The sequence below is a fragment of the Sander lucioperca genome, chromosome 22 (assembly GCF_008315115.2).
Source record: "Sander lucioperca isolate FBNREF2018 chromosome 22, SLUC_FBN_1.2, whole genome shotgun sequence".
In the NCBI taxonomy this organism is placed as follows: Eukaryota; Metazoa; Chordata; class Actinopteri; order Perciformes; family Percidae; genus Sander; species Sander lucioperca.
The window spans coordinates 18,708,624-18,733,853 of record NC_050194.1 but is presented as its reverse complement, the minus strand read 5'-3'; the positions used below and the strand labels follow the sequence as shown (position 1 = coordinate 18,733,853).

Below are 25,230 nucleotides of genomic sequence, written 5' to 3'. Positions count from 1 at the left end.
TCCTTAAACATCCAAGCAAGAAGAAGTTGTATCTTTGAAGATCTGTGTTTAACTGCCTCTAAATTAGAATCTGGCCTTAAGTCAGAGACAAGTTTCCTCTGTCTTGTAAATACCCTTCACTCATGCATTGTGGGACATCATGTGGGTCACGGTTACTTATCCAAGAGGACACTGGCCCATTTTAAAGACAGTCTTGCAAATGTCACATGGCTTGGGTTAGAGGCTTGAGGGTAGCAATGCCTCATAATCAGCCACCAACCACGAGATCACAGGGAAGAGCAGAAACAGGGAATTCAACAAAGAGGATTTCTGAAGCAATAAGTGACTTATGGAATAACATGGATATACTGCTCATTAGTGATGCTCTATCATTTGTTAGGATGCTGAATGTCAGGAAGTTTGATTATTTGCTCTTTTAAACATTGTGTTTCTGACTTGCATAAACCCAAAATTAAACGTTTGATAATTAAAATGCTGAATGTTACTGGTGTTCTTTGTTTGAATGGAGATCTTGTTACGTCAAGCATTGCATCAACAAGTGTTTGTTTTTTCTTTCAGCCCGCCCACCCCTCTGTCTTTTTCCATCTCTATCTGTATTGGATGTTCAGTCCTTGTGCTCACTAACTCTTTTGTTCGCCAGATCATCCCTCACATTGCTATGTGCCTGACTGGAGACAGTACCCACTAGCACCTAGTTTATATGAAGACAGAGAGTGTTTACTTCCTAAACACTGTGGACTTAGGAGTTGGAAGCAAGTGAAAAAGGTGGTTTGGTAAGTAATATTATCAGCAGCACTGTGGAGTGGTGTAGTTTGTCTTATGATCTAGAATCATTTGCACCTATTTCTTATACTTAACGGTATTGTGATACCTTCCCATAACAGATCCGTAACAACGATGACCTCCGGCATTCTTGTAGCTACTAATTCCTTGCAGTGCATTTCTGGCATGCCTCATGATAAGAAGTCCAGTTGAGCCAGGGGAGTCTCATTAATACCTCCACTGTAAAGGGCTTTTATTGTGGGCTGAAACTCGAGAGCTGTGAGTGGTTACCTGAGCTCCAAAGGGATGACTCTCCGCAGGCCAGCTGACCACCTACGAAGAGCTCAGAGCTGGAGGAGATCAGGAGATGAGTCCTACTGGGAGAGCTTAATAACAGAGGGGGAGGTTTTGCCCTGTGTTTCTCGCCCTCCACGTGCACCTCGGCCCCAGAGTGCCATTGAAGGACACCAGCTGGACGGCTGGCTGGAGCACCTGCAGAGGATAGAGAGCGAACTTCTCAGAGCCCCAGTTCATGATCAGGTTCCAGCTTTCAGTGACTGGACAACATCCATGCCTGTTCTTGACAAAGAGGCAACCGGACGTGCCTGGAGACAGCCGGGGATTCCCTCCTTTAGCCGGGGTTCATCTTCATGTGGAAGTCCCAGTCTGTATGAGAGTTCTCTGGGCAGCCAGGAGTCCCTCCAAACTGGGTTTCTTTCTCCTCCAGAGCACAGAGAAAGCTTGGAGAGAGCTCATATGATGCAGGCCCCAAGGAAGGAGCAGGCTCAACTCAGTAGTCTTGCTCCAGTCAAAATTGGGTGGCTGCCAATCCAAAGAAGAGTGATGATGGTGGATGATGCTTGCAACCAAAGCCAGTTTTTGGACCACTCTGCTGGCCAGGTAAAACACATAACACCCAAACCTTAAGCATATATTCAGAAAGTTTTCTAACATTTCTGGAATTCTTCAATCTACATTTAAGTATGCAAGGTTTGAAGAATTAAGAGGAATACAGACAACAGTTACGTTCTTAACCTTCTGAAAGTAATCCACCCAGTTCATTTTGGCCAGCTTCTCTACTCTTATTGGAGATTTATTTTGGAGCATTGAGAATACTTCTTTCAAAGAAACATCATCAAACAACATTTGTGTCTGTGCTTTAGGGTATCAACCTTTTAAAACAGGCCTTTGCAAAGACGCTGGACTGATTTATCCTGGATTTGGCACTGACATCCTCTCAGGCTGTGTGACTGTGATTTTGACATGTTAATGAGACAGTGTAAGCTCTGCAAGTCTCAATATAAAATGCTGTGTAATGGAGGTGATGGTGCTTAGTGTCAGGAAAGGCAGACCAAAACACACAGAGGGCCATAGAGTGCCATTTGTAGTCAAGTCTCAGCTACCCAGGGAGAAGGCAGAGCTCTGGCATCCTTTGAAAACAGCTTACTCTGCAGGAACTCCACACATTCTCGAAAGGTTTACGACTCATTTGGAGCTGTGGCACCAGAGATTGAGCTTTGTGCCCTGAGAGGATGCAAGCCAATGTACAGAGAAAATTCAATGGGAGACTCCCAGAGTATTACCCACTGAACTGATAATATGACTTCAAAATCGATAAGTTGCTGTGCTGTACCAGGGATTTGACTGAATTGATGCACAAAGCACATCCCTTCCCTTGTGACTCTTCACTGAAAAATAAATTATGTGAAGTCAGTGTTGAGATTTTGTTCGATTTTAACCACAGTAACTTAAATTACAAATATATAGGTTTAACTGATATTATTAATGAGCCCTAGTTCTTAGAAATTATGCTTCAAGGAATAGTTTAAAATTCTGGGGAAACACACATGGCCGTACAAAATGATCAAGCTGCCGGTTTGCTTAGCTTAGCACAAAGACTGAAAACAAGGGAAAACAGCTAGCTAGTTTTCATAAGGGATTAAACAAACAATATATAATGTGTTAATTAGTACGCTTTAGAGGTGTTGGTATGTTGTTTTACCTTTGGACAGAGCCAGGCTATACATTTTCAGTCTTTGTGAGAGGCTAAGCTAACTGGCTGCTGGCGGTAGCATTAGCTTCATATTTACCATACAAACATGAGAGTGATCATCTCATCGAACTGTAAGCAAGAAAGTAAATACCGGTAAGCTTCTTTTTTTTTTACCAAAATGTGAAACTATTCTTTTAAATCTATCAGATGCCAGGATTGTACTGATGCAAAGGTACTTTTTGTGTAATCAAGTCTTCTAATAGGCCTTTTTTTACAGGTGAAATTGAAACAAACCATCACTCCAACAGTTCAGAAGAATCTAGCAACAGCAAACAGGCACCAGGGTATGTACTGACCTTGCTGTATCAGTTTACAATCAGTTGCATAACAGCTGGCTTTTCAGTTGAGTAGGCTATAGTACAAAAAATACAATACAATATACAATATAATTCCAACAAATGCACAATTATGCAAGTGTGATATGTAAGAGTTGTACCTTAAAGCAATACATAAAACCAAATTTAAAAACAAGAAGTAACTCTCTTGCACAACAGAACATTTCCAAACACACACACAAACGTTCTGTTTCAATTGATGTTTACTGCCTGATCAGTGCTAGAACAAATATGGCCACAGGGTAACTGCAGGGGTGGGGTTAGCCAGAGGGAGAACAAAAGCTTATTTCAGGGCTGACTTGCCACACAGTTTACCTGCCTCTAATCAGCTCCTTGCAGCAGTTTTGCCTCTATCCTCTTTCAAATGCTCCACAATGACTGACTGCACGAACACTTTAAACAACCCCCACTCCCCCCCAAAAAACTAACAAAGTCAATTTAAAATACAGCTGGTCCTTGCTGTGCCACAGTTTGCTGGCAGGATTGCAGGTAAAGGAAATAGGCGCTATTAGGCTTGAAAAGGTGATGAAAAGAGAAGGAGAGGAGGGGTGGGAGGAGGCAGGAATATAAGGAGAGATTCAGCCTGATTGGAGAAGGAGCCCTGTTAATCTATGAACATGGCAGCCCCACACTCACTGGATTTGATCTGAGGTTTGATCTTTCAGCCCTGTCCTTGTTTATACATAGATTATCCTGGCAAGGCTTGGGCTGCTTGCAGACATCAAAGCAATCCATCCATGGCAGCAAGGAGTTTTGATAGAAAGTGCAGGTGTTTTAAGGACCATAAACCTTATTAACATCATGCGTACTGTTAGTTAAAAGCTACATGCACAGGCTGTGTTGATTAAAATGTACAATCATGTCATGTTGGACTATTATAAATCTCCATATGGTCTATAATATAGGTTGGATTGCTTTTTCACCAAGCCTTATGAGCCATATAGCCTGTATAAGCATGAAGACTAACCATCACGTATAAATAAAAAAAGGGAAGTAAAAACAACTTGTGGCTTTGCATTTGACACACAAAAGGGCCTATTTCCAGCAATTCTCTTAGATCAATTATAAATATCTTAATAGTAAACCAAATGGGCCATAAATATTCACATTTCACAGTGAATAATAATTCTATGCAGCTGCATGTACACAATAAATTGGTCACGGCTGAAATCCCAGCAATGAGTTGAAGAAAGATAATCAACAGAAACCAGAATCTCTGTGCAGGACTGCATCCAAATATGTCTTGTTTCAGTACTAGTTGTTACGCTCAGCTGTCAGTACATTTAAATACACAATTCCACATCCGAAACCAAATGAAACTATCAAAAATTCCAAACCTAATTATTCCAACTACAACTGACTCAGTTACACTCCAGATAGCAAATTATCCCTCCTCTTTCTCATTTTTTGTCTCTCTCTTTCTGGTTGTTGCTGAAAACCCTTGCAGAAGTAGTTTTAATCAGACTCGAGGTCTTATTGCAGACACTCAGTGCCCTCTCCCTCTGCAAAAGTCACATTTAACTAACTTAAAGTGGCCTGATGTTAATGAGCAAATGATAATGAAATTGGATCTTGTGCTCCAAGAGTCTTCATGTCCTTTCCACCCTGCTCACACATATAAAACTCATGTGGATGAGGAATAAATTGGGAGGGCGGGGACTTTAGAGGGTATTTGCCATATGGCCTTGCTTCTTTATTTTCCTCTGGGATATTAGGCTGCTGTTGATACAGAAAAAATGGTTATTTGAGCTCAGCTAGTGGAGGTAATGAGAGAGGCTCTTTCATAAGGGTCACAAGTTGTATTGGGGCCTTTAATAGAAAGGAAATGAGACAAATAGTGATGGCAGCAGGTGGAACAAAGTGTCAGAAAGACCTCTAAACATACACTTCTTTGTTTTTCAGATGTAATCACATTTGCAAAGTGGTGCAATTTTCACCTTGTCTCTTGTTTTCTCCCTTAAAATGAAAAATACCATGGATTATCCACACAGCATTCAAGGGTTGTCCCAAAGCGAGAGCCAGTCACCATGGTAACAGCAGCAGGTGGAAATGCAGCCAGGCAGGCAGTCAGGGTAGCAATATAGAGTATCAGTCAGGGCTGAGAGGCAGACCAGTCAAGTTGCTACGTCTCCTGAGGAAGCAGAGAAGTGGCTCCGGGGTGGTGCTAGATTCACTTTACTGTGACAACGTCAATTATTGAAAGTGTCAACATTGCCACACAGTCAGCTGAATGCCTGAGTTGTGTGTGTGTGTGTGTGTGTGTGTGTGTGTGTGTGTGTGTGTGTGTGTATATATGTGAGAGAGAGCATGTCTTCTGAGGAATGTGACAGTGAATCATTTGTTTTGCCTTGATACATAGATGGAGAGGTGGAGAGAAGTCAAAGTGCTTTAGGTGAGAAGACGTGGCAGACACCCGATCAAGGCTCTCCCAATATTAAACAGGTAACTGAAAAAAACCTCTGGTATGATTGTTTTTCACTTTCTTTTTAACACATTGAGCTCAGGAGATAATGGATACCAGTGGGTCTGTGTGTGTTTGGGGAGTGCATACAATATCTGCCTGGATACTGAGATGACCTTAAGTCTTCTAATGCTAGTGTTATGCTTATGTTACGCTTTGTGATGCTTAGCCCAGTGTCTCCAATTTCTAACCCTGATAAATGTAGTGTTTCAGTTTAGGACAGTTACAATATTGGACAAACCAAGGGTTCTCATTCCCCAACAGTGTCTTATAGAAGGTCAAAATCCACTTCTACTAAGAAAAACATACAATAGAAGAAAATTATTCTTTTTCATTTGTACTTAATTTAGTTTAATTTCGCTTGCCTCCTTGACACCTAGACGCCTACACATACGGACCTATCATTTATGTGTCGAGAGAGTCTCACTAACAAGAAGAAATGCCGGTAAATAATCACTTATGTTGCAAGCCATCCGTTTAAAAGCCAAGGGAAAGATTAAAAAAACTTTCAGATTGTGGCATTTAAGTTTAAAAAAACAAAAAAGATACTCTATGGAACTCGAAAGAGAGGCTTAACAAATGTGAGAAAAAATGTAGGAGGTCAAAGCTTCAATGATTTTGCTTTATAAACCATTATGAGCACAGATGTCAGTGTCCGTCTACTGTCTGTCTGGCTGCTGCAGCAGCAATTTTTTCAAAGCAATGCCAAATTAGATGTTTTATACAGTTGACAATGTCTAATTTTTGCCTTACACAATATTTCAATGGACTAAAATTGATTGCAACCTTACTTACCACTGTCTAACTGTCATAATCTTAAAAGGTATTTAATGAGTTGATTGGTTTACATCTGAATTTGATCATAAGAGAAATATATCAGTGGCCTGCAGAAAGTATTTATAATTATTTACTACTGTACAACTCTGTACAACTCTGTTTACTCTCTTTGGTAAATAGTATTTTGTTGAGAGCCAAAAGTTGGTGTGCAAAAGCCTGGTCAGAGCTAAATCACATCACATTTGTTTAGAACGAGGTTTATGCAACATTAGTATATGAGGGATCAGGGCGGTATGTTACATCATATTAAACCTGCTGGCGATCACAACAGGGACAAATCAGCATTTCTCCATGCTCTATATAATACCATTAGAATCCTCTGGCCCAGAATCTTTGCTTTTTTTGACTCTCAGTTTCTATTGAGGATAGAGTCTCATTGTGATTCTGCGAGGGATAAGTCACGCTGTGTGGTGGCTGGCTTTGCTTGCTGCTGCTTCCATTGGGGCATTCACTGTGTCAAGCATGGGGAGAGTCATCTGACTAAAGAACAAACAGCAAAGCCCTGAGGAAAGATAAGCCAGCTGACCCTCTGTTAAAATGTAGTTTTAGAGAGCATATTGTCAATATTTCATGCCATATTAAATGAGGTTCTGCTCCATTTTCTGTATTTGCCACGTACAGATGAACGTACAGCATATGTTTTATTGTGTGTTGATGAATGACAAAACATTTAGCAAGAGACATTAACAACAACAGAAGGGTGGGATGGGGTTTCCATGTATAATTAAGGATCTTTATCACATAGAATCTCTTTTATCCACATGCTGTAGGTGCCAGAAAAACTAAGCTTTCCTGCGAACGAAGGCTACAGACCTGTAGGCTGGCAAGCTCTGAGGAGAGGCTGGAATACCAACAGGGTGTCAGCTTTCCCTGGAGGCAGTCAGTCCACTGATCTCCCCACAGGCACCAGCTCAGACCCCAACAGGAAGTCCTCTCTGATGAAAACAACCAGCATAGACCCCCTCAACCATGCTCCTCTGCATCAAACAACTGTTGCCAATCCCTTCAAACCCTCACACACTCTGCTGCAAAGGCCAAACAGCACAGATACAAACAAGACACATACGCCTTTGCATAGAATAGGCAGTGTTCAGCCTATAAGGGCAACAGCCCCGCTGTGTAGAACGAACAGTATCTCACAGCCTTCACACATACAGACAAACTCCGTTGTGACTACACTCATCCCTCAGAAAAAAGCCGGCTTCTCCTCCATCACCATATCATCCAGGAAATTGAGCAGATCATGCAGTTTGCCTGGCTCCGACACCTGCAACCACTCTTCCCGATCCAGTGAATCCGCTTCTTCGCCACTATCCCACCAGTCCATGGACCCAAATGCCAGGCATGTCACAGTGCAGAGGAAGGCCACTATAGTCAAAGTGACAGAGCAAAGGATGACGTCCAGCCCAAGCACAAAAAGGGCGGGGACCCAACCAACTAGCCATACTTTGGACACAGTGGTCCACAGAAGAAAGGCTACCATCATCAAAGTGACAACGCACAAGGAGAGCTACAGTCCAGCCAAGGCAAGGTCTGGGACAAGGCACCCAGAGTACAGACACAGCTACACAGAGGGAGTGTACAAGGAAAACAGCATGTGGAGTCCTGGAAACCATTCACAACACAATGCAGCACCTTCATATCACCATCTGGATTCCACAAAGGGGCCAAACTCAGCTAAAGCAACAAATGCCTCCACTTCAGATCCAGAGAAAAATGGTAGAACACTACACAGATCCACACTGAGTCTTTTTGTGAGCAACCTCCCTGCTATAGCAGCACCAGCTCCCTCAGAGGTTTCTCCAAAGGCTGTTGGACAGAGATTGAACAGGCCGCACAGACCACTCAGCTGCTATGGCAATATGTTTGGACACACTGAGCAAAGCAAGGAGAATGTGACACAACCAGCCGCCAGTAAATGGAGCTTTGAGCAACCACAAGAGACCAATATCAACCCTGTGAACTCTGACAGTAGTTTCATCAGCCACCGAACAGCAGCAAAAGAAGCAGGTGAGCTAGTGGCAGACACCCTGAAGCCAAACGGAGGCCAGAAAGAAAGATTGCCACCAGAGATTGCAGTGAGGAGAGCGTCCCCCTGTCTAACTCTCATCAAGGCTCCGGGTAGGTTTCTCAGTCCCACTTTGACAGTCTTCCTGTCAGCACACAGGCTCCCTTTATCTCTGATCTCCATTTTCAAAGGATGGCGATGTCTAAATATACACCTCCTTTGTGCCATTTTTGTGAAGTTATTAGAAACACTGCAGCGTTCTGGGGCCTAACTCTGAAGTTTGATATTGTCTTTCACCTTTGATGTCTTATTGATGGGCGTTTTAGGGTTGTTTTCATATGATTCCTTCATCTGATGCCTTGAGTGCAATTGACACTCATGCCAGATATCTGTGCTGATGTCAAATAGCATTTCCCAGACGGAGAGGCCCATTCTCATTTTCACCTTCTTTCATTTTCCCACGCATCTCTTCGCACGCATAATCTATTCTAGTCCCCCTTTTCACTGAGGAAGAGAAATCACAAGCTGCTAAACACGGTGAAAATAAAGTATTAGGATGTGTTAGAGTCAATGTTGGCATCCAGATCCTGCAATGTAGCTATTACATTTGGGTGTGTTTCTTCATGTTATGGGGACAAAACTCTTTTCACACGAAAATTCAGTCTCACAAATCTACCTATCTACTTTAGGATTGATGCTTGGGTTTTGGTTATGGTTTAATGGTTTAGCAAAGTGAGTTGTGTTCAACATTTTGGTAAATAGACTTATTTGCTTTCTCAAAGATATTTTTTAGCAGCATTGTAGGCCTTTATTTATATAGGACAGCTGAAGACATGTAAGGGGAGAGAGAGTGGGAATTATATGGTTGGAGACGAACCCGAGGCCGCCGCGTCGAGGAGTAAACCTCTATATGTGGGCGCACGCTCTACCAGGTGAGCTAACCAGGCTCCCACACTTATTTGCTTTCTTACCGAGAATTAGATGAGAAGATACCTCTCTCATATCTGTCTGTTGAATATGAGGTGACAGCCAGAAGACAGTTAGCTTAGCTTAGCATAAAGAACTGGAAATTGGAAACAGATGCCTCTGTACAAAGATTAAAACTAAAAAATCTTCCTCCCAGCACCTCTACAGCTCACGTTATTTTGTCTTTATTTAGTCTGCACTATTTGTGGTTTTCCGGGGTGTTATGTGCTGGACTATTTCTTGGCCGGGCGCAGTAACTTCTTGGAGCCTCTGCTGGTTGCCTGGCGACCTCATGGTGACAACAATCAAACATGTTAATTGATGAGCAAGGATTTGGAGAGAGTCAGGCTAGCTGTTTCCCCCTGCTTCCAGTCTGTATGCTGGGTTGAGCTAATCGCCTCCTGGCTGTAGCTTCATAATAAATGTACAAACATGAGACTGGTATCACTCTCTCTTCTAACTCTTGGCAAGAAATGAATAATGTCAAACCTTATTTCTTAGTAAGTCCATGTCTTCATACAGTTAAATACATTGCACATCAAGATGGAAATTCTTTCAATGCTTTAGCTAACTGATCAAAGATGTAAGATGCAGGGTCATGCAAGGCCTGGCTGATGCTGTCTTATTTATCTGTTATTGCGCTAGGATTTTAAAAAGTCTTCTTAAGTCTAAAGTCAAGTCTTTAGGCAGTCAAGTCCTTATTTCTGTGACTTAAGTCTGACTCAAGTCCATGTTTCAAATCCAAAGTTCTCAATGGATGTAAGTTAGTACAATATCCTCACAACAAAAATGCAATTTTATGTGAAATGGCTGAAACAGCCAGATCAAGCTATTATTTGGGAATGCTAAATATTTAGGTGAATTAGTGATATGAGGAGTGAGGTTTCTAATAAGCGAGTGTGTTTCTTCATTCATGATGTCTTTTCTCTGTGTGAAATTAGGAATTATTCCTTAATCGCATTCATTAAGAATGTTATCAATTAATTACAGAGGCCTGGGGCAACATCATTTAAATTCAACGTTTCATACAGTCAACCTCCGAATGAGGCAGGACATTATGAAAAAGTGTTAAAAATCTGCCTGTGGTGCATGGCAGCCGGTGTCACTGTTTTACTTACTCTTCAGTTACATCAAAGTCCTCTTGCGTTTTAGATCCCCATTCACATCAGTCTCAAGAGGAAGTGCTTGCCCTCAATGCAGCTGCCATCATAGCAAATATCAAACTCCAAAGACAACTTAGTAAGAAGAAGACACCAAATGGCAATTGTGAGAAGGACTCCGCTGCATCACCCCAGGGAAATACTGGTATGATCACTTCTCTCTTCCCCTCATATGTAATCATATTTTCTCACCTTATAAAACTTTAATCTTTGTTACAGTTAACTGTAAATGTTGCAAGCTCAACACTTTGTTTCCATGGTCTTTGATTGAATCGATACAGATCAAGTGAAATTCCTTGGCTCTTACATACTGTGCCTATTTGATTCATACCAAGAAGTAACTTGTCATTGCAGGCCTAGTCTCGCATTGCCAGACCTTCCTCCACAGCACTGCGGGGGAGGGTCTGGCAAGTCAACACAGCATTCCGAAATGGGAGAAAAACATGCTCTGGTTTATTGGCATTTCTTTAAACCAATCACAATCGTCATGGGCGGCGCCACGGTGATGCTGCAAAATAGCCTCAGGAAGGAACTTGTTTTGGTGAAATGTGTGTACATTGAAAAGTTGTTTTAGTCGTGCAACAGAAAACTCTGATTGGACAGATAGTCTAGCTAGCTGTCTGGATTTACCCTGCAGAGATCTGAGGAGCAGTTAACCATAGTCCTCATAAATTGAACAGAGTTTAAAATTCCAACACAAAGAAAGCGAATGGTATCTGACATCCTGCCGAAAGGGGGACATCCGGCGGAATTACCGCCGGTACGGGAGCAATCCCGGAAGTGGAACGTCGTGGATATAGACTATGGCAGGCCCAGAGGGCTATTATGCATTGCGCCCAGGCACGTGAAGCCAACGCAGGTGTAAATAAGATGCAAACAATTTGATTTTCTCTGCCTTAGCTGTGACAGAGGACGGGAAATGTATGAAGCCACATCCAGATCAAAGAACAGTCCAGCACCACAACCAGCCTCATGCTCCATTTGTTCCACTGAGCCCTGACCCTCAAACTCTTTCTCTACAGGTGAGTTCAGAGGTATTTTTTTGCCAATAAAACAAACTCCAAATTCTCCAAATTCTCCAAATGCTTATATATATATATATATAGATATGACGTTATAAAGATATGACCCTTCAGAACAATGCAATGTCTATATGTAGCATTTAGCACGACCAGTATAACCAAAGAGTGATGTTGTTTTCTTGAATTGCATTAGAGAAATATAAACATATTTTGTTGCTTTTAAATCCCTATGTAGTTAATTATCTGACCCCTCAGGTATATCTTAACCCCTTTAGGGATTTTGACTCCCACAGACTGGCAACCACTGTAGTACACTAATGTCAGCGAAAGGGAATAACACATTTTTTATTTGGCTTTTGAGTTTTTCATGGGGTGCCTCAGAGCTATATTCTAGAGTGGGGGGAGTTGGAAATGGGAAGTTGGCTTAAGTGTTTTGTCAAGAAGAGCAATATGTTTCTGGTTTTGGCAGGACGCACTGCAGCGGTCCAGACCAGACTTCATCAGTCGTTCCAAGAGCAGACTGCAAGAGCTGGAGCGAAGAGCACAGGAGAGAAGGGATCTGGCGGATTCGGTAGACCCACGGTCCGATGCTGCTCTTAGGCAGAAGAGAGCCCACAGTGCCAAGTGTACCTCTCTGAACGGTACTGTGCCAGCAGCCTCCCTCACCTCTCTCATCCACTGTACTGCCTATTATCCTATTGCAGCTGCAGTGGCTGTTTGCCACATCATAATCACACACATACATGCACAGAACAAAGAGCAAGGTGGGTAGTTTTCAGCCAATATGTGTTGTTTTTTCAAGGCTCAGAGCCAGAGCGATATTTTTGGATTTATGCTTCTGATAAGTAAGATTTTTCTCAATCATACATAATATTCACATTTAGTATTTGCTTGAAGTGGACAATCCATTAAAGTCCTCTACTGAAACCCCAAATACTGACTTAGCAGTAGTTTTAGACAGGGTGATCCACCACAACTACTCAATGACAGGCAAACAACTCATTAAGATTTGGTACAGGAATGAATTTATGGAAATTGTATAGAAAAGCGTAATGAATAAATAAAACATATATAAAAAGGTACAAAGAAAATGATGAAGAAAATCACATAGCAGGCCAGAATCTGACATGTAATAAAAAAAGACATTTTCAGTCTGGTATATAATCTAAACTATTATTAGGCCTATTGTTACGGAAAAACATGAAGAAGAGAAAAAGAGAGTGAACTGGCACACCGGGCCAAGCTGTGACTAAATACAATAAAAGGCACTTGAAGTAAGATGTGAAACAAATGGCTTTATTGCATATTTATATATGGAAGTGCTCCTTTATTGAATAACAAGGTTTCAGAGCGATTGCCTTGGATTGCATTGGATTTTAGCAAAAATATATCTGTGACCTTCAAATGTCATTAGGCTCCCGATGCAGTGGTCTGTCTGATGAGATTCACAGTAAACAATAAAGAATTTAAAGATTTGTGACAGTGATTTTGTAGCTCTCCCTGCCCTCTACTGGCCTTAACAAAAAATACACCAGTGGGTCATTGACAGCTGGGAAATCACATTTTTCATCAGTGTTCATGTATAAATGTTTATGAAAACTAACAGTTCTTGCATCATGGTGAAATGATACTTCATAAAATGTCTTGAGAAGCGAGTAGAGAAGGTGGAATGCATGGCTTTGTATATAATAATCTTCTTAATAACCTTCTTTTAGGAGGTTCCAATATGATTGAATATGATTTTTCTGTAAGACAGGTTTTCAGTCTCTTCAAACACAAGGAAAAGCTAGAGTGATTTCCTGCTATGCTTCAAAACCTTCAACTTAATCAGCATTGTGTGTGTGTGTGTGTGTGTGTGTGTGTGTGCGTGCGTGTGTGTGTGTGTGTGTGTACATGCTTGTGTTTCCAGATAACCTTTTCAAACCCAGGGATAGAGCCATTACTGGGAAAGAAATGCAGCTGAGATCTAAGCGGTCAGTTGGCCCATTGTCAGATGCTTCTTCTTTGATGCATTCTTATCTCTTGTATTTGCTTTCACATGTGAAGGCATAGCCTGTATCAGTGACATGTCCATACAAAGTATGCTGCTTTTTGTTCCTCTGCCAAGATATTTGCCGTGCCTTTTCATCCTGACATGTTCTTTTTCTCCCTTTCCTTGCATCACTTGTTTATTTGGCTTCTTGGCAGATCCGCCTATTAATCAGGAAGACATTTTAGACTGAGGTGTTAGACTGTGGATTTATACAGAATATAATGCAGCATGTAGTTGATAGACAGTGAATAGTGGTGCATGGAAAGTCAATGACTGTATTTGGATAATAGATACTGTACACATGTTTGCTAATTTTTTTTAAATATCAACCCTAAACTGCCATATTTTCTACAACAATCTGAAAAGACACAAAATGATAATTTTTGTTACAGTTCGCATGCTGAGGTAAAAAAGAAAAAACAGGAAGAGAAGAAGAGGGAGGCGTGTTTGAGCAACAGACAGCGAGTTGAACTTTTTAAAAAGGTAATCTCTATATCTTTTTTGTCAAAACACAGATAAATAACTAATAGGTCACTAAGCTGCAGTCAAACATTCAACCCCACATCATTGTATTTTACGTTATTTCATTATTGGGAAGATGCCAAATATGCCAAATCAGGCTTAGTTTGGGAGATTTGTGTATAGAATGATGCAAAAGACATCTAAAATATTTTCATTTGATTAAATAGTGCAGCCATAAAAAGCAAGAGAAGAACTTTGGCAACCTGTTACACAATATACAGTATATAATACTGAGTGTATGTTAAGTGATTAAATAGAACAACATGAACTTACATTAGTGCAAACAGACTGATTCTTATGTTCCACACCGGCCTATTTTGATCTCCCTGAAGTTGTTTTAAACTAATATTTATGCAGAAATGATGCACTGAATCACAAAATCCATTAAAATATGGAATAAAGCTTACCACAGTGTCAACAACTTCCCTGAGACACTGAACAGAACATTAATTGTGTATATGACCCACAGGCAATCAAGCAAGTAATAACACACCTTTCCTCTACAAGCTCAATTAAACCTTGCAAAAGGTGAAACATTTTTCAGTTATGGCCAACAATAGCTTTTTCTCTTCACAGCAGTGCAGCTGTTGAAATGAACTTAAGCTTTGTATCGCTTACTAAGTCCATTAGTGTTAACTGAAAAGACTTGAGTGGAACACATGAGGTTGAAGGATATTTATACAAAAAACTTTAGAAACACAATATCAAGGGGGTGGATGGGATGTAGTATTTCTGGATATTCTTCCTGTTGAAGCAGACTAGTTGAACTTGAGGGCTGAGGAGTTGGATGTTTATTCTCTGACGCACATGTGATTGACACAACATGATTGATTAGGATCCATAGTGCTCTAATGAAGCAATTCAAATATGAATTCAAATTTTTATTGAGTGTCACTGTCTCTGCTTTTTTAATTAAATCTTCCAAGATCTGATAAATCTGATAACAAGATATGTAGGCTTGCATTAATATTTAATTGTGTGTACTCCTTTCCTTCCACTTTTGATCTTTGATTGTGTTCTGCTGTACTGATTGTATGTAACTCTGAGAAGAAAGAAATGATAAAGATGGGAAAATATGTAAATGTCAGTTCTGCTTATTTGTAAAATGAATCCCATTACAGTGAATAATTAAGCTTTTGAAGGATTTCTCGAGCTTGCCTTTGCTTTCAGAACAATACGCTTATAATTCCACTAGAGGTCGCTGCTGCCAAACTTATCCTATTTTCTTGCACTTCTCCCAGGAGTTTGATTAGAAAAGATTATTTAAAGAATTCTAGCTTCAGATGTATTTTCAGCATGTGACTTCAGACCTATGTTTTTATTGCATGATCAATAATTATAACCCAGGACAGAGTTTAAATGCTGGAAGAATTTTAGTTGCTCTCACACTGCACTGCCCTTTCCCTCATTATGGAGAGAAACTGTGAACAGCCTCATTGTGCTGAGTGTATGAGGGCTGTGTTCCTCGTAAAACAAAAGGCCCTTCAGCGGCAGGGATAGCTATAGTGCAGTGCCACCATTCAGCCAAGCTGCAGACAGTGTGGGTGCTCACACACAGCTGCTCCATCTACACTGCTGCTGTGGCAGAAAACACAGGGAAGAGGGGCGATGCCAGAGATCAAGCAGGATCCTGAAAGAGGAGGTGAAAACCTGAACGTTTGGGTGAGAGGACGGCAGGGATGAGGCTTCGCTCCTGTTTCTGTGCAGAACTGTTTGATTCGCATCTAAAGCTGGAAGAGAATGTGTGTGTTTGTGTGTTTGCCTGGATTGCCACATGGGTTTTTGTGAGGACTAGACTGGTGATCTATAGCCACCAAGTGTTTTAGTAATCTGAGTATTTTCTTTTCTTATTGCAGAAACTGTTGGCTCAGCTTCTTCAAAGGAGCAACAGCTGAAAAGACTGACAACAGATGACGATGATGACATGACAAAGCCCGTAGCATTGCATAATAGACTGATGATGTGAACTTTGACCTTTGACAGTGCTGAATATGAGTTAAACTATCAGTGTAGGTCATGATATACCTCTAGCTGTCCTTTAGCCCCTGTTTGTATCCCTCATGTGTTACCATTACTTATTATTCAAGTTACAGAGCTTAACATCTGTTTTTCTGAAAGATAAAACCATGGCAAGCTTTCAGAAGCCCGGAAGATCATTTAACATTGCTTACTGTAGCGCAGTTTTGAAGGTTTTCCAGAACCTTCAAAGACTCTTTTGCCCATCTGGATAAATAGATATATATTTCTGATGCACAATAAAAGAAGACCTTTAATCAGTTTTCCTTATTGCAACTCTACTTTATTAACTAAACATAAATGAATGAGAAGTTTTAAATATTAATGTGATGTACAACTCCAGCATGGATATATGTCCATCTTTGCTTGGATAAGAGACACAAATTAGCATTTTAGGACAGGTTAAATTGTCTTGGGCAGATGACAGAAAATACTTGATGCACTCGGACAGAGGAGTCCTTAGGGATTCTGGTAATACTGTCGAAGCAGCGCTAAGTTTTGTTAAATGGGCTTCTGGGTTTTTGAAAGATTGCCATAAATTATGTCTTATGTCTTTTGAGAAAAAAACAGATGCTGATATTTGTGCCTCAGCTGTCCTAGTTGCCCTTGTGATATGCAATTACAAATGAAGATGGCCAAAATGAATGTATGAAATGGTGTCTCAACATTCTGTTTTGGTTGTATCACATTGAGCATCATATAGACACACTGACTGACTTTTGATGTAAGATATAAGCCAGCAATGTATGCAGTGTATCTGTGTTATCTTGTTTTCAGTTGATTGCAAATTGCCTTTCTTTCCAGAATACTTCATGTAATGGGATGCAGAGTAAGCTCTAATGGCACAATAAAGCACTGATGTCCTCACACAGCCACTTTCACATGATCTCATGTGACGTGAAGCAGTGATACAAAACAAAATCATTGATAATGCTTCACAGTCCCTTCCAGGACAGTCTTCAACTGCCATCCTCACTATACAACCAATAAGCAGAGTGAAGCATGAAGTGGGCTCTGCCATTATTCGGTGCCAGCTATTAGCTGTTAAGATGGCTTGTGGGAATTTTCTTGACTCAAAGTTGCCCGTTAAGATGGAGCAATGTGACCTCTTCTCATTGGAAATGCCCTGTTAATGGACAGTGCAGATTTGAATGGATCTTTTGTCCCTATCTTTGTCTCATGACGGACTGGAGCCCACCATTGCAGACTTAGATTTGTGGGATTTAAAGTGAATGTGCTCAGAGTGCTGCTCACCAACATGATGGAGCTGGGAACAAATCAAAAGTGAGATGTGTAAATATTTATTTGTGAGACAAAAGAGCCGACACTCTTCATTATTCCTAATTGTTATTTTACTGATTAGCCTTTAAAGTCAGAGTTCTTTCATAGTCCAGCTGTTTCATCTATCTAAATTTGCAATGATGCCTTGGTTTTTGTAAACCTTATATTAATGTCACGTCAGTGTCCATGCATGTGTGGGTGTCTTTAGACTATAGGAGATCACTCATGGTTCATAATTGTTTCTGTCTTTTTTTAAATTAGTAATTTTAGACTTGAAAGTAGAACACAACTATGAACCATGACTGCTGGTTTAAGAAAGTTATTTACTGTGTGTGTGTGTGTGTGTGTGTGTGTGTGTGTGTTTTCTCTATTCAACTTTACATAGAAGGTTTCACTATTCCATGTAGTTCTTTAAACTTCAACTTTAGGTATTTTATATTTGAAATTAATTAGATGTATTTAATATTTGAGTTGTGTTTAGATATTATTTTCTTCCAAATGTGACTGTAAAATGTTTGTCTCTAAGCACTGGTGAAAAGTTGTGTTTTTTTTACCCCCAACTGCATCGACATAATAACAGAGGTTAGATAAAATAATTTCCATGAAGTTGGGATTTATTATTGTGTATTATCTGTCCTTGCACACTAACAGAAAGTCCTATTTTACTGTCTGCTCCCTGCACCTTATCTTTCTTCAAGCATTCTGGTTCTTAAAAAAAGCAAAAGATCAGCTCTTTGTAACATCCTATATAGCTGAATGTTGAGTTCCAGTTAAATCTAGTCTTTCATATCCATTCATATTTTATCCTGAAAGAAAAGTTTGGAGAAATTGAGGTTTCTGAGCTTCATGTCACTAGGCTGCACCCTATAGTTCCTATTTCAAACGGTGTGAGGCAATGATTGCATGTGCTCCTGTGACTATACCTTAAGTGTTCATGCTGGAAACACACTGCACCTGGAAAGCTGTACTTTAATTTTCTACTGTTGGGAGAGAAAAAAGCTTTCAGGAACCAAGCCTGGTTCCAGGCCTGTTGACACCTGCCTGTGTTCTGCCTGCATCCCTCCTGAAGTGGGTGGCCATGTGGTGCAATGCAGAGTGCACACTCTAAAGAGCATAATTGAGCTGAGCCACAGTGTTTGAATGGGCCATGTACAGAAATAATTTAGTGCATGGTACCTTGATAACAAGTTGAGTAGCTTGTTGTATGTGTCATGAACAATTTCTGGTGAGGAACCAAGCACTGCATGCATTACACTGAATTTGCAAGATTGCATTTTTTTCCTCACATAATGCTGCTTTTAGCTTACTCTGACTGAATAACAACATATATACATAATAACATCTGTGAGTGAGGGCTGTGTAGGCTATATTACCCGAATTTACGCTCACTGTGTGGGCTGCCACAGTATTTGTGAGCCCCTCGAACCCGTTGGGTCAAGTTGAGCAACGGATACCAAGAAAGAGGCCGGAAATTAAGTGGTTTGACTTCAAAATAAAATGCTAGGTTCACGCTCTGTCAGGCAGCTTCCAGGCCGGGTCACGTTAGTTCAACTCAACTTCTGTAAGGTCTATGCAAAACTCTTATCTGTAATTTGACAAAATGAATCTTGCTTTTTCGGGACACCACATTCAATTTCTGATGTGCAAGGTGCAAATAGCTTGTTTTGTCTGACCAACAGACCAAAACAATGATATAAAGGGAAGAAAAGCAACAAATTCTCTGTTTTAAGAAAATGTAATCTATATTAATGTTTTCATAAATTGACCAGAATAGTCCACATAGCCCTTTTCATTAGCGTTTAACTGCTTCTCACGGTGAAAGCTCAGGGATAAGTATAACTCAATTCAAACTACTAGGCTATTTCCAAAGTCAAGATTGACCTTTTTGCTTAATCTCAGAAAAAGTGTATTCTGTTAAGCCTATGAAAGGTCAAATGATAGGACATACATAGTCATTAAACAGCACTTAAATTATTTTAGCCTATATTCGTTAAATACGTTCTTTGTTTTAGTGGTATTGTGCACACAGTATCGCACAAGTGCTTTACCATTTTAATTGGTGTTTTTATTTTGAAAGCTGTGACCGGAAGTTGTACTTTGTTTGTTTCTGGTAGCTTATGCTGCTCGTTAATAACGGTCGCTGGAGGTGGCTTTAGGACCCTGCGGAGCGTGGCGTTGAAGCACATGGTCCCCACTCATAAGACAACACTTGTCGCCAGTAATTGCCCTGGAATTGATGCATTCCAGTGGGAGACAGCAGCGGCTTGTGCATTTGTTAATGTTTTCACCGCTTGCTCTTCATTTCTGTGACATTTCTCAATTTTGCGCGAGGCAGCTTTGGACTTGAACGTCTGTGAATGGGGAAAGTGCACGGAGTTGAATCAGCTGTCCTCGGGATTTCCTATGGCACCACTCTGCTATTGATCATATTTCAGGAAGTCATTTAATTTTTTTTGGGGGGGTGGGGGGTTGGGGAGGGGGGTCTCCTGCACATCAGCTGTTGTTGGATTGTATGATGGTTGCGCTGCAGTGAAACAGTTGGCCAGTCCCGTCCACGCTTCAGCCGGGCATCATGAACCTCGGGATCCGGAGTCTGAAGTTTGTTATTTTGACAGCACTTCAGGCTTTATCCGTCTCTATCTCGGTTCGTGACAGTGTGCTCTCCAGATCTGTTGAAGGTAAGAGGCGAAGAAGAGGTAAAGATGTATTATGTTTCTATTATATCAAAGATCTATGCGCAAAATTAGATTGTTTTCTTAATTGATTTATTGACTTGCTGAATGCCAAATTTGAAATACATGTTAGGCTATGTCTTTTCACCTGAAAACATGAAGAAAATTATTTCTGTGTAGCCAATATTGAAAGTAACTTGTCTGCATCTGCCATTGTGCATTTTGTTTGCTATGTGTCTATTCTATTCTACTACATTTAATTCGTCATTCATGTCGGCCTTTGGCTGTTTTGGGTAAATCATGATTTATGAAAGCCTTCGTTAATACACAAGACATACAGATCTGTAAAACATGTTAGGCCAGAATGAATCCTCTCCAGTGTAAACAAGCTTTCTAAATACATGGCTTTCTCTCATTCTCTCCAATAGATCTCTGTGTGAAAAGCAGTACCTAAAAATTTAACTTGAAGTCCATCCAGTGTGCACCTCAGAGGAGAGGAGACGCTGTATAATTGATGATGCTGAAACTGTCTTTGGTAATCAGTGGTCGCACTTGAGGCATTTTGCTGGTGCTTCAAGCATACTTCAGTTTTTCAAGGCACTTCAAACATACTTACATTTTTCAATTATGGATGAATTTAGCGGCAAGCATAAAATAAATGTCACATTGTTGGTTTGGACTTAATAAGTAACATAGCTTTTTAGAAACCTGTAAATTGTACTGTTTATTATGTTTATGACATCCCAGCAACACGTGACAAATAGCTGCTTGAGAGCTCTGGGGAAATTTCCAAATGTTTTGGCAATGCTTGTGTGTTTGTCTCACATTGTGATTGCAACCCTTTGTGGTGGGGCTCATGACGTCTCAGTCACCAGTGTTCCATGCCCTATGGGTGAGATTCAACAAGGACACTACACAGTAGGCTATATGTGCAACAGTGATGAGTGGAGGAGTTGCACTTGAGTGTTGGCGTCTACAGAAAACTTTTACATCTGAACCATACAGTCTATGATCTGAACACACTGCAAGTCACAACGCTCACTGTGGAATCATGGGAATTAATTAGGCTACCAGCAAGGGCAAATGTGTAAAAATGGAATAAAAGCGTAAGGAATTTGTTCATTTATTCATTAACAGTTCGTCGCCGTCAGAAGTCGGCCTTGATGGGTTCGTTCTCATGGGTTGAGTGTTCACTGGGAAAGTCTGAGCCAAGGTGTATTAGTAGATTATTTACCTGCTTGTGGGTAATTGGAGCTGATTGAGATAAATGTGTAGAGGGAGCGGTGTAAACAAGTGCACAGGAGATGGGGTTACATTTAAAAGAATCAAATGGTGTGAAATGCAGGGTGAAACCATCAGCCGTTGTTTAAAAACTTAATCAGCAAAAAATCTTGATAATCCATTAATCATTTAGGTCATTTAAACAAATCAAATGTGAGGATTTACTGTTTTTCAAACTGAATATATTTTGGACTGTTGGTCGACAAAACAAGCAGTAAAGATGTTGTGAGTGTAATTTTTCATATTTTTTGGACCATTTATAGACAAAATGATTGTTCGATTAATCAAAATAATGATTTGCAGCTTTCTAAATGTTAAATCATGAAAAGTGGGAATCATTAGTGCTCCCTTTTATGAGTCTCTACTTTGTCTCCAGACTGTGCAGACTTTTGTCTTTGTTGTCAGGAATTCAAGGCTGCTCAGAAAAGATGGAGCAGTTCAGCTCCATGCAATGTCATGTTTGCATACATATTTCATGACACCGCCCCTGGAGCTTTCTTGTCGGTTTTCCTCTCCCTGTTTGTCTTGTGCATGTTTCTGTTTCTAGCCCGGAATCATTTGTGAATTATTTTCTCCAATGGTTGACACACTTAGTGTCAGGCAGTATTTACTAGCCAGCTGTACTGCTTCAACCAACATGACTCTGTCTGCCTCGAGTGCTGTATGCAGCTTGCATGCTGCACCCTCAGACAAATGAAAGTTGAGCTGAAAATATATTTTTGGACTGTAGTAAAACATTCCTTCAGCAAACAGTGTCCTCCCCCAGAGAGACATTATCGCCATAACTTGACCCATCTCAAGTCAGAGGCATTTAGTATCTTTTCAGTATGAATGGATTCAGATCTTCCAGACGAGTTGTTCTGGATAGTTAAGACCCAAGAGGCCAGTAAGAAGAATTGGCTGATGTGTGGTTGTGCATTAAGACAGATTGATCAACCAGTTGCTGTTCCACAGTGGGGATATTTACAGAGGAGGGGGGAAATAGCTGGACTGTGCTCATGTGGCCTTACCCTACATGTGTTGCATTCATTTCTTCGAAGCTGCTTTGGACTCATTTGACCCCCCCAACAAAAGCTTAACACAAGCTGAAACCTGATGCTGGCTCTGGACTTTCTCATTGGACTTTCACACCCAGTCAGGTCAGAGTTGAGCTCAGCACAGTTCTCCCTGAGCGTCTTTTCTCTCTCGTCTGGTCAGAGGGCCCAGTTGGCTCAAATATCAGTTGTCAGTGTCAAATCTATCTATCTGGGTTAGTTCAAGTTCCACCCCATCAGTGTTTCACCAAAAAAAATAACAAAAATAAGCCCGTGCTGGTCAGTTCTTTTGTTCTGTTTTGCAGCACTTTTAGGTGTAGCATAATGAATGACATATGTATTATATAATGTCAGATGGCTCTTTCTCTGACCGCAAGAATAACTACTGTAATAACTGCATAGCATTTATATTAGCTGTTCCAGGGTTTTGCTATTCTGCATGCTTCTTCACTGGAATGGCTTTAGGAAGAAAGACAAAGACGTTTTATTTCTTTGTCACATACAATCGACAGTACACTGTACAACATGTAACTTGCATTACATCCTAAGCATTAGGAACAGTGGAGAGCCCCATTAGCAGCGACCCGGGAGGACGTGAAAAACGGCTAATTTGAAAACATTTTATTGAGCCATTCTCCTCAAATGAAATCAGACAAAACTACCTCGTCACTGTTTAAATATTTGTAAAACCCACAGAAAGACGTAAAGAGTGACCAATAGCATTGGTTTATGAAAAAAAATTAAAATGATGAAATATGGAGATATAAGGTTTCTGCCTGACAGCGATGTTTTGCTGAATTACAAGTATATGGGTTTACATTGTCAGAATGTTCCAGTCGACCTTTCAGTGATTATGGCCCACAGAGTTTTAAGTCTATTTTTAATATTTACCCCTTATCACCTCTTTGATTGGGATTAAATATGATACATATCCAGGCAGTTTGAGCAGATATCACCTTGTGTCACACATTTTTAATTAACAGGAAATTGTACACTTTTCCTTTGCTAATTTATTTTGCAAGTTTGCAACTTGAAAATTCCATCAGCATTTACCTTTTTTATAGTCCAGCCAGAGCAGAGAATAGGAATCAAAACAGGCATCAATTGCAATTCCAGATTAACATACTGTACTGCATTGTAGGTGCAAAGGGAAACTTTCCCCTGTTTGACCAGATTCCATATGAATGTCCTGTCTTCCGCTGAGAATTGAAACACAGAATTTTATGTCTTAGATCCAGATCATCTATCTTCCAGCCTGGCATACAGCATTTGCCCAGATTTCACCTCCCAACACTTCAATGAGAAGGGATATGCAGGGACAAGACAGGTCACCTCCTACCTGGGTAGGATTCTTACAAATTGGCCCAAAGAAAACTCTGCTGCAGCCACTTACTTTGTCTGCGTCTGTCTGAGTTATGTTCCACATGGGGGACTTGTGATGTACTTTTAAGTGAAGCAGAGCAGGAAGCAAATCGAATAGCTACATTATAGATGAAAGTTTCAAGTAGAACCTTGACCAGTCGGTCCAGGTCGGTTCAGGTTTTCCAACTCCCAGTAAAACAGCAGTTAGCGATTAATATAAGATCCAGAGATCAACCTGATGTCTTAAAATTGCTTTTGTTTGACCAGCAGTCCCAAAAACAAAGATAATCAATTTAAAAATTACATAAATATAGCTTGCTGAATAACTTAAATGAACCAAGATCAACTAATCGATTAATCGGCTAACTGTGTCAGAGCGATTTCAGTTTCATCATACGCTGATATCGGTCTTTGTTGTTGTAATCCTATGAAACTTTTGAAGACACTGTCTCCACTGAGGTAATGAGATTGCTGCCACTGCATACTGTATAATAGGGCTGGGCAATATATCAATATCGAGATATGAGACTGGATATCGTGTTAGATTTTGAAAATCATAATATCGGGATATGGCATAAGGGTTGTCTTTTTCTGGTTTTAAAGGCTGCATTACAGTAAATTAATGTAATTTTCTTGACTTACCAGACTGTTCTAGCTGTTTTATTATTTGCCTTTACCCACTTTGTCATTATATCCACATTATTGATGATTATTTATCTAAAATCTAATTGTTAAAACATTTTGTTAAAGCAACAATTGTCAAGCCTACAATATCATCGCAATATTGACATCGAGGTATTTGGTCAGGAATATCGTGATATCTGATTTTCTCCATATCGCCCAGCTCTACTTGAGGATCTACTGTATGATACAGCAGCTGCCCCACTCTCTCTCTTTCTGTCTTTCTGCTGTGGCTTGAGGTTTAGTTTTTTAGTTTTTTTGCATGTGCTTTGAATATGTGCCAGACATGTGCTTCCCATGACAGAGAGGAGTTCCAGGGCGCTGTAAATGAAATCCATCATAGGGACCATATTAACAAGCTTTTACCCATCTTTATCTGCTCCCGAAGCTCTCTGACTCTGACCTTTGTTGCTAAGGCTCCATGCCAGGCAGCAAGCACAGCCCTCGCAGCAGGGAAAGCGTAACAGTGCAATCAGCCGGGGGCGCAACTTCACCAGTTCTCGGACAACATTAACCTCCTGCTGAGCCAAGGGGAATTTTTGCTGCAGGACCATCCATTTCCTATAGAGTAATTATGTGCTGACATCATGCTAGTGTGACAGTAAATGAGTTTAGTATACAAGGTGGGGGTAGATAGACGGGTAGAGAGAGAGCACACACACAAAAGAGCTATTTACCAGTAGAGGGAGCCCATTGTTAAACGGCTTGATAATGACCCTAAATATGCGCTAAAAAAAAAATAATC

General features: G+C 40.5%; 2 protein-coding genes across 6 annotated transcripts in view; both read left to right on the top strand.

Annotated features, from left to right (window-relative positions):
- Positions 1–645: 645 nt before the first annotated feature.
- c22h10orf90 (chromosome 22 C10orf90 homolog) lies at positions 646–23,657 on the top strand. Of its 4 annotated transcripts, XR_004107644.2 has the most exons (12): positions 646–773; positions 885–1,662; positions 3,033–3,099; positions 5,510–5,592; positions 7,219–8,569; positions 10,575–10,727; positions 11,483–11,604; positions 12,074–12,245; positions 13,514–13,577; positions 14,029–14,119; positions 16,015–16,629; positions 23,647–23,657. XR_004107644.2 is itself a non-coding variant. In XM_031314959.2 (11 exons), the coding sequence occupies exons 2-11, from the start codon at positions 1,069–1,071 to the stop codon at positions 16,051–16,053; spliced, it is 2,736 nt and encodes a 911-aa protein (XP_031170819.2). In that variant the 5' UTR covers positions 646–773; positions 885–1,068; the 3' UTR covers positions 16,054–18,053. The 4 variants fall into 4 exon arrangements, 3 of the variants coding, with proteins under 3 accessions (XP_031170819.2, XP_031170821.2, XP_031170820.2); XM_031314959.2 differs by lacking the exon at positions 23,647–23,657 and having other exon boundaries at positions 16,015–18,053; XM_031314961.2 differs by lacking the exons at positions 10,575–10,727; positions 23,647–23,657 and having other exon boundaries at positions 16,015–18,053.
- LOC116061077 (disintegrin and metalloproteinase domain-containing protein 12-like) overlaps positions 19,622–25,230 on the top strand; it is a 70,440-nt gene continuing 64,831 nt past the window's right edge. The window contains exon 1 of one of the 2 annotated variants that reach the window (XM_031314958.2): positions 19,622–20,151. In XM_031314958.2, coding sequence (XP_031170818.1) covers positions 20,028–20,151 — 124 coding nt within the window. In that variant the 5' untranslated portion in view covers positions 19,622–20,027. The remainder of the gene's footprint in view (positions 20,152–25,230) is intronic. The other variant, XM_035997332.1, reaches the window with a different exon arrangement.